The 15,090-nt window shown below is 43.7% G+C and overlaps 1 protein-coding gene across 1 annotated transcript in view; it reads right to left on the bottom strand.

The window, feature by feature from the left end:
* LOC142933549 (neogenin-like) overlaps positions 1-15,090 on the bottom strand; it is a 149,037-nt gene that overhangs the window by 36,372 nt on the left and 97,575 nt on the right. Inside the window, exons 6-7 of the mRNA XM_076077675.1 lie at positions 8,033-8,187; positions 7,754-7,874 (exon numbers count right to left, since the gene is read on the bottom strand). Of these exons, the coding sequence (XP_075933790.1) occupies positions 7,754-7,874; positions 8,033-8,187 (276 nt within the window). The remainder of the gene's footprint in view (positions 1-7,753; positions 7,875-8,032; positions 8,188-15,090) is intronic.

Here is a 15,090-nt window from a genome sequence, read left to right as displayed (position 1 = left end):
TACGACAAAGTGGTGAACAAATAGAGCCGAGGTAAGCGGGAGAGAGCAGCCTTGACATCCCGATTGCCGGCTTGAACGAACAATGACACACGATTTAGTTGCCTCGATCTGTAAGAACGTTATTCGTTTGCGTCCGTGTGACGTCACGAGGACCGCCACACAGCCAAAGACCACATGTGTGCGTGTGTGTGTGTGTGTGTGTGTGTGTGTGTCCCAGCAGTACGCGACATGTTGTTTAACGGTCACATTTTCACACCGGCGCCCGCTGTTGAAGGAACACTCACAGACGCGGGCCGTGCCAACAGAAAAAAACACGTTGCGCGGCGGCGCTGACACATTCACGTGCTCACAGCGTTACACATGCCGCCGTCCTGCTGGCCCGGCCGTGACCCTGCTAGCAGATGATGGAGCACACCGTATTCCCTGAAGTGGGGCCTGGGCTTTTTAGTCAGTACGGGTAGAGTGTGGCTGGAGGGAAGGGTCTTTTAGCAGCCTATTCTCACTTCTTGATTTGAAGAGGGAATAAGAGTGACGCTGGGGATGTAGTGGAAGGATTCCTTGTCTGTGGCTTGTCTGCCACAAATGTGTTCGGGGGATTTTTGTTTTTTGGCCCACTCCAAACTTGACTGAAACAGTTTCTTTGTTGTTTAATCATGATCTAGTTACATTTTATATTATATGGATATATTGAGTGAATTTCTTTCCTCAGCACGAGCTAGAGGCGCTACGGCAGTATATCACACTGACAGCAGTACTGGGAGAGACCTTCTTTTAAGTAGCTCTCTTTAATTTCAATTCAATATCAATTCAAATACTTAAAAGTAGACAAAATCAAGATGTATTTGCGCATAAAACCCGTCCTGCTTGCATGTCGGCACATAACTACAACAATGGATTCAGGCTGCTGTGTTCCCGTCTCTCATGTGCATCAGCAGTCCATGTGGAAACAATTACTGCTCGTGTGGAAACGGTGCAGTTTCAGTATTTGTGACTGTTTCTGTTACAAATTTGCTACAGATATCAGTTCTGTTTGGAAACATTCATCTCTCTTAAGGCTTAGTGCAATATTTTAAACATAAGGTGGAAGAGTTTGGAGCTTTCTCTTCTTTTTGTTGCTCAGTGTGAGCAGAATCGCTTCTGGCAACCAGGTCCAGAACATCTTTCTTTGGCTTCGTGTTCAGCTTGTAGTCTGCCGGCTGAAATGGCCGTGGTCTAGTTTTAGGTCTGTATTTTTCATGCCGTGGTTGGTTGTTGCCAATACTTTTTTTTCTTGTGGGTTAATATTTTACGTCAGATTTTTTTTTGAGGCTCAAAACAACTAAATCGTATCTGCCTTCACTCATTCTGAAAAGGAGAAGGTGTGAAACAATATTGTTGGAGTCACTTAAAGTGCAGTCTTTGTCTGACGAAGACTGTTAGCACCCAGTGAGCAACAGACTTCACATGACAATATTCACAACTTCGATCGTTTTTTGAGAAACTAAGGGAATATAAATAACTGAGGAATGGAATTCTAACTTTATGACAGCCTCACAGTTACCACTTTGTCTTCGGTTTTCTTGTTTACAAAGCTTATACTTTTAAAATAACTGATCTCACAAAGTGTAGCTAGTCCATATTGACATCAAATTCAGATCTGCTTTTATTTGTCAAAACATGCGGCTGCACCCGGCGAGTAAAAGGGACTCTGCATTTAATTGGGGCTCAGCTTTTAATGGACGTTTTACGGTAGACTAACAGTACACAAGGCTCCACGTTGCCTCTAATTAGTTCGTCCTCACAGGCTACATTAAACTTCCACTTCATTTGGTTTCATGTGTTGTGCGTTAGTAACATCTAAATAAAACTCGTGTGGGTTTTCTTTACTTCTGGATCCTTTGTGGGGCCTAATCCTTATTAGGTGTTAACCGTCTTGGCCCAGATCAAAGCCAATGAAAAAGCCAGTGCTTGTGTTTATTTTCGGCGGCGCCAAGTCATCTGCAAATACTGTAAGAGACTCTTGGTCTCTGTGTCATTTCACAGGAAGGTCTGGTGCTCAAGTCTGCCGTAATTAATTGATTTACTAATGAAGTTACGGTGTGTGCGACTCTCTAAATAACCCTTCCAGTATCTGTCACGCTGCAGCTTTGGGGACAGCACGCGTGTCGGTTTATCATGCCAGAGCTCCTGATGCCTGCGCTCATAAATACACAGAGTGATGGAGGGAGAGGAAAACCAGGAGACACCGTGAGCACTCAGGCAGCGATGAGGCATCTCCATCTCTCGGTGGGGGTCTAGTACCTCTGATGGGAGGGGAGGACAGGACTCTTCTGTTTACTGCCACAGGTCTAAGAAGGGGGGGAGGGAGGGAAAACTAATGGCAGCATGGCTCGATAAAGGGGGAAGGGGAAGGGAGAGGAGGGTTAGAGGTAGGAAGAGAGAAGCACAGAAAAGGGGGAGGAGAAAGAGATGGAGGGATCGAGGAGGACCGCTTGCCTGTTTAAGCATTTGGATTCAACAAAAGCTTGAATAAATGCATTTGCATCAGAAAAACAGCGCCATCCTATTTTTTCCGCCGTAAGCCGACCTGAACAACAGCATTACAATCCAAGGGAGAAGTGCTGCACACCATCAAGCATCGACCGACGTTTATTTCAATTGTGTGATCTTTTACCTGAAGATGGCAAAGTACTGAGTGAAATGCCTCCCTTTCATTTGTCTCAATGCAGTTGACTTGCAACAGACGGGACCGAAAGCAGCATGACAGACAGCTCGGAGCTCGTACATCCAAACAAGCTTTCCGGCTCTCCAGTGAAGTACTTGGCTTGGGCAATAGGAGGCAAAAATGTCAAAACATTCATTCAAGGAGGGATGTGGGGATGCAGAGGAGAGGAGAGGAGAGATGGAGGGACAGACAAACTCAGACAGAGTATTTCCATATTTTGAAGCCAGCACGCCTTATGGAAGGAGCAGAAACAAGCATTCAGATGCTAATGGGAGTGCATCTCTTCAATTTATGCAAACATGAGAAAGCTAAAAAGCATGCACTTAAGGGCAAACAGCAAAGTGAGTGCATCCACTTCTCTGTTGTTTGCCAATTGTTAAATGCAGATCTGTATGCATTTTTCATATTACGATTTAAACGCGCGTGCTTGAATCTTTAACTTGCCGTTTTAAACAAGTGGGCTTCTACTAAGAGTTCCCAGGCTCGTATGTGGCCTCGGCTTTGTGATTGTGTTGTTAGAATGAGAATAGGCAATGCCGAAAAACACGCAGTGGCTTTTCTTTTCTGATTAATTCCAAAAATGTAAATGCCATATGCAGCTCTCCACTTCATATTTGTTTCAGCTCTGCTCTGGATCTTAAAGCACTACACAAAATGCAACCACGCTGCAAAAATGGGCATACATTTTAGTTTGCCACCATATCAAACTTCAGACACAGTCCTTGTCTTTGTACTGTATGTGGCGGGATGACAATGAAGGAGTGCTTTGTTTAGGCGTGCACAACTTCAAAGCCGAAAAACGGGACCCATTTCCTCTGCAAGCTGTAATTGCCGCCTGCTACAGTATCACGCATAAACGCTTCACATAATAAGTGCCTGGAAAAGGCCGCCAATTGTTGCTGCACTCTGTCTATGCATGACACGTGACTATAATCCCTAAAATAGCATATCCTCTGTAGCTGACTGACCTCCATCATGATCATTTTGACAATAAGGTCTACGACAGCAAACACTGACACTGCTAGCTGGGAATCATAACGGCTATAAGTGATTGTATTTATAGTTCAGAAAGGAGAACGTGGGCTGAAAATGTAATAGAGCCTCATCAACAGTATCATTTTTCTTCTTCTTTATTGATTCCAACTACTGCTCATGTTGCCTGGATTTAATACAATTAATTTAAAGCAACTGCAAGTAACTTTCTGTTCGTGTTGACTTTTGTTGGCCCCTGTGGACTAAAGCAGTGGTGTCTCCATGATCACCAGCGACTTGTGTCGTAAAGATCTTGATCTGGCTGGTGTGTAGTAGATCTAGTAATATGACATTCAAAAGAAAAATCCCCTCCTGTCCCTTTTAACTGGCCAATGTACGACTAACCTGGTAGTACATGGTGACACGGGGGATTAAGAATAACTATTGAGGAACAGCCAATCTTCTCGCTGATGCTATTGTTTGTTTATGTAGGTCATAACTCCTTATAGTAACTTAAAGTCAGATTTAAATTTCTTTGCATTTGTTGGTGTGTAAAGTCATTTCAAATTACATAATCGCTTTTCTTCTCTGAGGCAAAATGTAATGACCTACAACAGAAACTATAACAACTACACAAACCTCCAGCACTCTCAAAAGACCACGTCTGAATGGGGCAGTTTTACAAGAGACATTAGGAGGCGCTTACTTGGCCTGCAGCAGACAGCTTAATTAGGTCCACTTTTGGCATTTCTGCTCCTATTTACCCACATCTGTTTGCAACTAGCTGACCCGTACTGCACATGGTTGTGGAATGTCCAGGAAAATTGTTCGAGGCTGCAATCTGCAGTCCTATTTTTGTCCATTCCAACCATCCACAAGTGGGAATCATCAGCGGAGCCACATTTAACTGCAGCTGGCAAGTGTCAAGATGCAAAGATTAGGACGACTAATGAATATTAGCCAACTTGCAGCCGCTGGGTGTTTAGATGCAGTTCACCCCCATTGATTTCCCTGTTGGGCGAAGACAACTTTATCCCCGTGGCAAGTCCCTGGCTTATCTCCCCCGACAGCAAGGCAGCCGACAGACAGACGAGGGGTTTTCTGGCCCCGTTTCAAGGCGATTCGAGCCTGGTAGGTGTGAGCGGGACACCTGACCGAGGCGAAACACACAGGGGCAGCAAAGAGCAGGGGGAGCGTCTGTGTACCAGTGGGTTAGGAAGTGGACAAAGATGTCCAGCTGTGAGCGGGTAGCCATCGGGATAATATTCAAGCCAGCACGATTATCACAAAGCCCAGTGTGTTGGATTATCACAGAGAGCAGGTGGCTGTGAAAGACAAGGAGGGAGAAAGTGAGAGGAAGTGGGGAGAAAGGTGGCAGATGGCTGTAGGATCGTATGTGTCCAGGAGGAAAGAGAGAAGAATGCAACAGAGGAGAGACTCTGTCCGGGAAATATGAAGCCATTGCCAACAGTAGGTTAGCTTAGCTTAGCGTAAAGAGAGCACAACCAGCCCCTATGAAGTGTAATACGCATTATATCCCGTTTAGTCTGTACAAAACACACTTGATAGAACAAGTTAATTGGTATGTTTAGAGGTGTTGGTAGTCGGATTTTGTAACAGGCTAGCAGTTTCCTCTTGATTCCAGTCTTTGTGCAAAGCTGAGCGGCTGTTGCCTAATATTTATATAGAGCGTACTGTATATGAGAAATACGACTCTACATGAAGTCAAAGAGACTCATTTCAACCTCGCGTCACAGAGCAGTGCCCACAAAACACTAATAGCTGAAGAAAACGAGATGATTTCAAACATGTCCTCATTGATTCGCCGCTGCAGCTCGACGCTGCACCTCTGTGATAGGAAATTGCTTTGACACAGTGAAGCAGGCATTTGTGGAGAGTGCTGCAGTGGATGCGTCTGTACAAGCACAGGACGTCAATAATTTACAGGGAGAATAAACAGCATCACTGCGACTCCAGTTGTTTTCTGGATCTATCCTCTGAGACGACAGGATAATAAACTGATGAATACACAGGAAAACTGGAAAACCTTCTGGTGGTAGGTGTGTTTGGATTAAGTACCACTGTGACAAAAACAGAGGTACACTCTGTGTGATTTTCGTGGATTAAACAGAGATAATTTGGGCAAAGCCCCGCTCAGGGTAGACCCGTGTACAAGGCCAGCTGCCGCAGTAATTCATCCCATTTATCTTCAACTCAAACAAATAAAAGAAAAGACCTGGGGCCATGTAAAGTGGCCAAACCCTTATCAATGGTGTCAAACACAAATACACAATGAGCTGCAGGTCATCATTATTTCTGACTTACTGTCCTCCAATCAGAGTGGGTGACACAGCTGGGGGACAACAGTTGGACACTGCTACGCTAATCCACTAGCCACCTGCTTGGGGTGAGGGGGAATTCACGCTTGATTCAATTTAGTCTTCCTCACCAAAATGATAGAGTCTGAGTCAACAGTAAAGTACTGTAAATATACAGGAAATAAAACAACTCATTTGTTCTGTGTTAGGATTGTTTTACCTTCATTCCTCTTGCCGTTTTATTCTTCCTCCATTTTCCACCTTGTTTCATTTAGATTATGTGTTTCAGTGAAATTGTGTCTTGGTTATCATCTGAAATATTTTGTTTTCTTGTTTTGTGGGGAGGTTTCTACTAGCCCCGTGGGTTAGACTATGATCATTATGACTGAGCAAATTATCTCAAATTGAAGTTGTATTACATTTTCTCCAATGATTAGATGTAATGAAACACAATTACCTCAAGAACTAGGACGTTAAAATCATTTCCCGCGTATTATCGGGCCACTTAAGTTTTTTGGTGCCCCTAGCCGCTGTGTTCGGGGTCTGCTTTTGTTGTTCCCTGCACTCAGCAGCTCCACTCTGCTGAGTGGAGTTAGCATTCAATCCTCTCCTTTGGCTTTGAAGGGAACTGTGCTGCAGCTATCCAGGCACTCTCACTTTACCAGAGTGTAAGGCACAGCTCGGCCTGTACAGGTCTACGGACGCTGCATCAAAGCACAGGCGTTGTGTGAAGCAGCTCGCCTCACAACATTTCTGTATCACGAGATGTGGAATGGACTGTGAGCGAACCAAGCATCGTTTGTCCCAGAAATATTTCTGCTCCCTTCGAGTCACCTCTGGTTTAACAAGGTCCCAGTGGTTTCATTTCACTGTTCACGACACACTCTCACACCTTCACAGATGTGCACTGCCTCTGGCATCCATCTAGGTGTTTATAAATAAGGCAAACTGTATGGAGAGCAGAATATCCATCCTGCTACCAAGCTACCTCATGTTTTAGACTTTGTTGAAGGAGTAGTTTTGAAAGTTTCTGAGCTACAGGTATCCACTCCTGTATTGCTATTTAGCATTTTAACTTAATTGTTTTTTGTCAGCATTCAAGAACTACAGCTCCCATAATTGTGATTCATAGGAGGTGCGACTGCTAATTAGCTAAAATGAGGTTGAATGCGTCTTACTACCTTTGAAATGTAACTTTATGAAGTTTTGTAATATCTCATGCTAATAGTCGGAGAGTCTAAAAGGAATCATTAATTTCTTCAAAACAGAAACTTCTGCAATATCTGATCAAATCATTGTGAGTGAAATTTCCCTTTTATTCTTATTGCATGGCTGCATCCCCAATGGCAATTTATTTGATTTGATTTTTAATTGTAGCTTTTAAAAACCCAGCCCAGTGTTGCCAACTCTTTTTCTAATGATAGTAGCAAACAGCACTAGGTTCAAAAGTTGCAAAATCGAGTGAAAAAGTGGCCAAGATGGCAACGCTGACAGTCCGTCCTTTCAGGCCTCCCTCCGAAGCCACTCCCTGAAGATTATCATAATTAACAACGAACATGGATATCGTTAGTACTCACAGCTGTTAAGCTCGCAGCTTGTGGAAGACTTCGGTGACGCGCAATGATTAATCAACAGATTTGTTATTTGTAGTCCTACTGATCAGACATGAATCTATTTTTGAGTCGCTCCTGGCATTAATTAATCCATCACTGAAGAATTTGCTAAATTTTGTGTTTTTGTCGTCTAGTGGGAGGCGTACCGTGATCTAAGATGATCAGCTGGGCGCTGGACTGGATGTTGCCTGCATCGTTCTCCGCAAGGCACTGATAGAAACCCTCATCCGACTTGACCAGACCCAGAACCTGCAGGTTGTGCTCCTTCTACAGAGCAGGAAGTAAGAAAAATGGGAACAAAAGGAAAAAAACAAGTACGAGCGGTTAATGTTGTTATGTAGCATCTCTAACTCTTAATTAATAACAATGTCGTCAACGCAGAAACAAAGGTAGAAAGGTGAAACTTCAGTGCCAAATTAACTTACAATTATTTTGAAGTAGTCACTGGGGATGACAGCATCTCCGTTCTTGACCCATTTGACAGTGGGAGCCGGTGACCCCGACACCTCGCACTCAAAGACGATGTCCATGGACTCGTAGGCATAAACGTTGTCTGGCCGCTTGACAAACTGGGGAGGAACTGTGGAAACCAGATGAGAAAAGGGGAGTCAGAGAAATACAAAAAAACATTAAAACATTACATTGATGGTGAAAGTTCAGTGGAATTGACTAAACAGTTAAAGCAAAGCAGCGAATAAGAGATGACTGCAGAAAAAATGTGCAGGAGGAACCAATTTGTCAAAACTAACCAGGCACATCAAACTCCATGTGCCAGGAGCGCCAGGAAATTAACAAGTCCAAGTGATGCCATGCCTCCCCTTCAACTGCCAAATTCCCAGTTAAGAGAGGGAGGAAAGAACAACAAACAGCATCTATCTAGCAACAACGTATCCAATGATTTTTCTGTTCCCTTCACACAACTGCGACCTTTCCAGCAGATTTGCTATTACGGTTCAATAACCTCTGTTCTTATTTATCCAAAAGAACAACGGCTACTTTGGTCCCAGTGTAGTGGGTTAGCGTGCCACACCGGCTAAGCTGAGCGCTTGCAGATCTCCCTTAGTCCCTTTAATGAGGGCCAGAAAGGAGTTATTTGATCTGCTGGGGTGATACAGCGCCTCATCAATCTGTCCCAGAACAAGGTCACCGGGAGCGCAGGGCCCAGGCCTCGTCCTCTCTCTATAATTGGACTGCATGTGTATGTGAGGAGTGACGTGTGTGTGTGTGTGCACGCACAAGTCCCTTTGCTGCCTCTGTGCATTCTCTGATAAGCGGCAACCTCGCTGACCACAGTTTAAATTACTGTATTGTTAGTGTGTCGAGCTTCGCCACCAGGCCCCTGGGCTCTGTGATAGCCAGTTATTAGCATCTATTTTGTGGCATTTTCGCATGGGCTGATTGGATATTAGCAGCAGTGGGTGGATGGGGCCCTTTCTCTGGCTTTATTCAGCAGAACAGCAGGTTGTGAGGTCAGGTCCCCCTCATATGCTTGATGTAGCTGCGGCTAATTTACTGCAACATGAAATAGCTCGTGAACAGATTAGCGTTCATTCTGTTGGGAGAGAATTGAGCCTTTTATATTATAGTTATTTGTAGTTAAACTGCTACAGATACAATGCCCTGCACATTATACACAGTTCTCCGGCAACAATAGTCACAATTCACCAAGAAGCAGTGCAGCTACAGGACACAGTGTATTTCCCTAACCTTAAATGCACTTTGCCCTTCTGTTCAGTATGATCATGCCCAACACAGAGCACACAAAGGGAGAGGCACAACTCAATAGAAGTCGCACACAAAGAGATAGCAGCGAGCCATTCCTACAAACTGCTTTCTCTGTATCGTCATCTAAAAAGCCAGAGGCAGCACCTGTGTGTGTCCTCAATATTTGTATAACTCCAGGAAAACAGCAGTGGCTTTAATCTTTAACAGTTAAATTGCAAATGAGGTAATAAAGTGATTGTAGCTGTTCCGTTACTTAATAGTTTCGGCAGCAATAAAAACAAAAATCGAACTGGATGCTATTTCAGAAATTAACTGTAGTAAAATACAATAAACTATTTCGACATCGTGCGCCCCACATTTTTACAATGTTTCTTTGTGAATGCTTTGCGCTGATGATGGCGATTGTACGGATAAAGTAAGTGACACACATATTACCCACTGTTCACTTTCCTCGTCAAGTTGCCTGCTATATTTATATACTTATACAGCGGGCTCAACGATTTAAAGTCAGCTCCACGTTTATATACGTCTCCAAGATTGTCAAAAAGTGTTTTGGGAAATACATTTCCAAAATTTCGATGCTAAATACAAAAACTTAAAATGTTTCAAACAAAAGCCCGCTCGACAGTAACTTGCTTTTCTTTCGATGACCACCAAATGCCAGTCTTCCAATCCCACAAGGTAGCAGAACGAGTCAAACACGATTCCACTGGATAGAGCCACAGAATATTGAAGCCTTCCTTAATGAGTGTCTAGACTTTTCTGTGAGCTGCTGTGGCGAATATTGACGACTGAGACAAGGACAGAAACGAGGACGGTGATGCTTGTGGACTGGATCAGTGAATGCTCGTCAAGACAGCCATCACCCTGCTCTGTGTGTGTGTGTGTGTGTGTGTGTGTGTCCTGGTGTTCCCTGCAGCAGGATGTGTGAACTGTGAATAATGTGTTTCACAGTGTGGTGTCTCCTGTATATTTGCATGTTGTAGCTGTGCAACAGAGGCAGGTGGAATCCTTGGTTTACTTTGGTGTGTCAGGGAGACGGCGTTAAGACACCGGTGAGTGCGTGTGTGTGTGTGTGTGTGTGTGTGTGTGTGTGTGTGTGTGTGTGTGTGTGTGTGTGTGTGTGTGTGTGTGTGTGTGTGTGTGTGTGTGTGTGCGCGCGCGCGCGCGCGTGCGTGTGTGTGTGTTGAGCCATGTGTGAATATGAATCATTTCAAACGTGTCTGCATACTGGTTTCGTCCCACTATTACTGGTGCTATATGCCGTACATAATTGTATTTGCTTCCATCCCTGCCGGCTAAATGTGCAGGGATAGATTTGTATTATGTTTTGCTGTTTGTAATACAAGTGTGGGTGTGTAAGTGCCTGCTTATGCATGCGAACATATGTTTCTGTACATCCAAACGCTGTCTCAATCTGTGCACGTTCATGATATTCATATGGGGTTTTGCATCACATTGCAACGCCTTTGTATGTGTATGTGAGTGCAGAGCCCCCTAGTGAGGTTTCCTGGTGACAGGATTTGCTGGTGACTGGTACCCTGTGGCTCTCTTTATCTCTCTCTCTTCGTTTTACCACTCACTCTCATTTTTTCTACCCGACTCTTAATCTTCCTATAACTCCCTGTTTATCTCTCCATCTTCAGCCTCCCCCTCACCTCTCCCCATCTGAGCAGACATGCACCATTTATCTAAAAGCAGTTCAGACATTTGGAACCTATTGGACTGAGCAATGAGTAGAAACGCCTAAATATACCGGTACTGCTTGAGCGGCGGGGCGGAAGAAGCTTTCAGGACTCAACAGAGGGTGGTTTGTGTGTGTGTGTGTGTGTGTAGGTGTGTGTGTGGAGGGGCAACTCACAATGCAACATGTCTGATGACCTTCCTTAATTGGATGTTTACAGCATGAAACATGCATATGCAAATAGTCGCATTTACAGAAAGAAGCAGAAAAGAGCTACAAACGCCAGCTGTTGCTCAACTCAAACAGCACTGAAGTTACCGTGAAAACATCAAACATTTTTTTTATTAATATGCCATTCATAACCAGAACATTGTAGATAGCAGTGGTGTTTTTGACCACAGGGGGACAACAAGATAAACACGCCGACCGCAGAGGGCGGGAACACTGCACTGTGAGAGGTAGTAAACAAAAGGGATTCAGGATTTAACAAAAAAGTCTTTAGAAAATATTTGACGTTAAATCATTATGTAGTAAGACACATTCAAAACGATAGCGATGTATACGGTGAGTTTTGTTGAACAGATGTGCGTACGTCCAGTGCACGCCTGCTTGATTGACAGGTGTCTTAGCCTACCACACTCTGCTCACACGTTTCCCATCATCAGCTCTACTCTAGGATTTCCTGGATCCAGGAACTGACAACGATGGCGATAAAGAAAGTGATAAATCAAAATGCAGGACTAAAAACATGTCCCTTCATGAACATATTGAACGACGTCACATAAACACGCCAGGTCCATGTTTTCCTACAAACACACAGATGCTCAACTCTTTGAGCTGGAATGTGTCCAAACAGGCCGACTTGTATCAGAGCACAAATACCACTCTCTAATGAAAGGGAAATCCTACAGAGACAGAAAAACAACAAAGGAGAAGGCAGACATGCAAAAGAGAGCGAGAGAAAAAAACAACATCAAAACAAATATAAAAGAGGGAGAGCAGCCGAAAAAAACTCCGATGCCAGTTCTTCGGAGCTGGTATTGTGTCTCTAGCCTGTAGCTTAGTAAAATAAGCTTTAATGCAGACTTACACTGACTCCAGTGAACTACTAAAAGACGGCCACAAAAAGGTCATGCGAGTGTGTCTCACTGTGAGCTTGAACAAAAGCCCTTTAGGATTCCTAAAGGGATTCTGGGAACATCACTTTACTTAAAGCTTCACTAGTAGCCAGGATACGCTGAATAGAGATATAAAAAAGGGGGGAAAGTCCAGCCTCCACCTATTAGTACTGATATAAAAAAGTGAAATATCAAAGTCAAAAAGCTGAAGAAAGCAGCTGTATCCGTTGGAGTACTTTTGGTCACGAGTCAAATGCTTTAAACATAAATTCTCAAACATCTGGACCACAGCGGTCATTTATTAAGGCCTAAAGTAAGATTGCTAAAGCTGAAGGATCCGAAAGACATTTTCCTTCTCCGTTAGCTTGGCGGGAGTCCAGTTAGCTTCATAAAGCTAAACAATAGCTCTTTGGGCAGTCAGGGTTTACTCTGAGGGCAAGTGGAACTCGGAGTGCGCTAATTACCCACCCTGCTCTTCCAGAGATAACAGCTTCACTCTTAATCCCGGTCAAAACAAACAGCTTCAGCAGAAAGGCCTGTAGGATGCTTGGTGTTTGCTTTCCTAGTCGTTGAGGAGAGCACAATGTTCCGTAAGAGGCAGAGTCACAGAGAGGGAGGTCAATCTTTGGACGTTTTTGTCGACTCACTGGTTCTCAAATTACAGGAATTGAGTGAAAGCAGAGGCCTGAGATTGTCCATGAAATGCTGAAACAAAGCTCTCTTGATGGTAGAGAGGTTCATGGTGCTTCCTCTGCACAGTGCCTTCACTTCACATCAACTCTCAGTAGACTACAGCTCTAAAACAGAGTAGAACAACTCAACCTTCTATTGGAAGTGTACTGAAAACATGAAAAACATTCACTTGTATTGCATACTGTATGTTTTACTGTAGGTCAGTTATTATAAGAGTACGTGGCAATCTGGTTCATCAATCACTGGATGTCGTGTTTCATGTAAACTTAATCTTTGTTTTGGCAATGTTCTTTCTTAAAAGAAAGCTTATGTATTTTAAAACATGCTCATGTTTTAGATTTGAAGTCTTAAATATGAGAAGTTTTTAGTGAGTCAACTTCAGCAGAGCTTGAGAAGAAGCAGGTTCCTTCGTCTTGAATACAGATGCAGGAACAGTTTAGGATTTAGATACTTAGGATTTAGATATTTAGAGGAGAAAGACCGGGGCTGGAGCACAGTCTGAGGCGTGTGAAGTTACTGCTGATGAAAACTCAACACATCCTCATTTTTCTGCTTCAAAATAAAAGCTTTCGGGACTATTATTCTGAAGCATTTATAGGAAAATGTGTTCAACACTGATTAGCAAAGCTTTGTTAGCGGCTAATCTTCTAAGTCAACTTACACTGCAGGGAGGAAGCGTAAGCAGCTAAAAGAATGGGAGACTCTTATTGTGAAGAAGTTCTAGGAAGTGAAATGTGTTTATTCACCGTTTTACAGCCGCAAAATACATCCAATTACTATCAGATCCGGCAGGTCACACCAAAGTGTCTCATTTGTGCATGAAAGTGCATGAAATCACAAAAGTCGCACTGTAAGAACACGAGACACACACACACACACACAGTACTTGCATGTTCCTTCATCACACAGATGTGGCTGCAAGTGAAGTAAACAGCAGGTGACTGCAGACACAAGAGAGGGCGTGGACGGGAATCAGACACCTCCACACACAACTCTCACCCCACTGGTTGAGATATAACACCCTTTGTGAAAAGGGGAAAAGGTGCGTGAGCCTCTGGGTGTTGCTCCTCATCAGGTTGGCATCATTAAAATAGCTAAATGGAAAGTTTCTTTATATTTCGGCCAGCACGTCACTGCTCTGTGGCACTGCAGGGGGGGCAGGAAGATAGCGTGCCAAACAGAAACAGACCAAAATATCCACCAGATCTACATCAGATCTCTAATTCTTCCACGCGCCATTTAAAACAACTATTCCTGTCACGAACTGGGAAATAAGCTTTGAGCAGAGTTCAGAAAAAAACCTCTCTGCCGCATTTTCAACCGATATGTTAAATAGACGCCACACGCTCTGAAGTTACAGTCACATGTTTCTTTTTTCACCGGTGGAACAATGTGAGCCGGTATGTAGATGTGATATAAATTCAATGAGTTACTTTTCTCTTGCTACAAAAGAGTAAAGAAGAAGTTGGAACTGCGAGCTGACATTTTGTTTTATGAGTTCTGTCTATTTTGGGCCATTTCTATAACAAGGCAAAAGCACTCCTCCTGTCTGTGGTTGTAAATCCTCAGCCCATATAGGAGAGACATGGAACTTTTACAGGGGGCCGGGCGGGACTTCCTGCATGTCAGCGCTGCACATGGAAAGAACAATTAAGTTGATGACATGAGGCCTTGATAGATGAGGGCCACTGACTCGGAGTCCCATAAAACGGGAAACATACATGTTTGTGGAGAGACTATTTCGGTCCTGCAAACACATACAGAGTCCAGGTCTGGGTGGTGCCCCTGTCACGCAAGACCATAATCAAAAGCTGCTGCCTCCTCTGGCCTCATTTATCCTCCTGCCAGCTCTAATAGAGGGTGAGGCGTCACAGCAGAGTCATACTGAACACACACACACACTCCTAGATGTGACATAAAAGGACGGATGACTTAAATGTTCTTGGTTGGAGACATTCTAAAAAAAAAAAAAAAAAAAGGAGTTCTACTGTAGTTGAGAAAAGTTTAGCTTCACTCCAATGCCAGATTGTGTTTGTGTCTACACATTTAGAGTCTCTAATCCTCTTTATCTCACTGGCACATTTAATTAAAAGACATATATGGCACACGCTGCTCTGGGATACCTTTTGATTATTTTTGGCCGCCACGGACATCATCTCTTGTTTGTACATCATTTCACATTGCAAAGAGGTACTCATGTCTGTTGAGTTGTTTGGTCCATGTAAGCTTTGCAGCCGAACATTTTACTGTTTTGATTGGAGGG

This window comes from Anarhichas minor, unplaced genomic scaffold (genome assembly GCF_050575085.1).
Source record: "Anarhichas minor isolate MPS153535 unplaced genomic scaffold, ASM5057508v1 ptg000062l, whole genome shotgun sequence".
Classification (NCBI taxonomy): domain Eukaryota; kingdom Metazoa; phylum Chordata; class Actinopteri; order Perciformes; family Anarhichadidae; genus Anarhichas; species Anarhichas minor.
The sequence above is the reverse complement of the archived record's forward strand: the minus strand, read 5'-3'. Positions and strand labels throughout refer to the sequence as shown.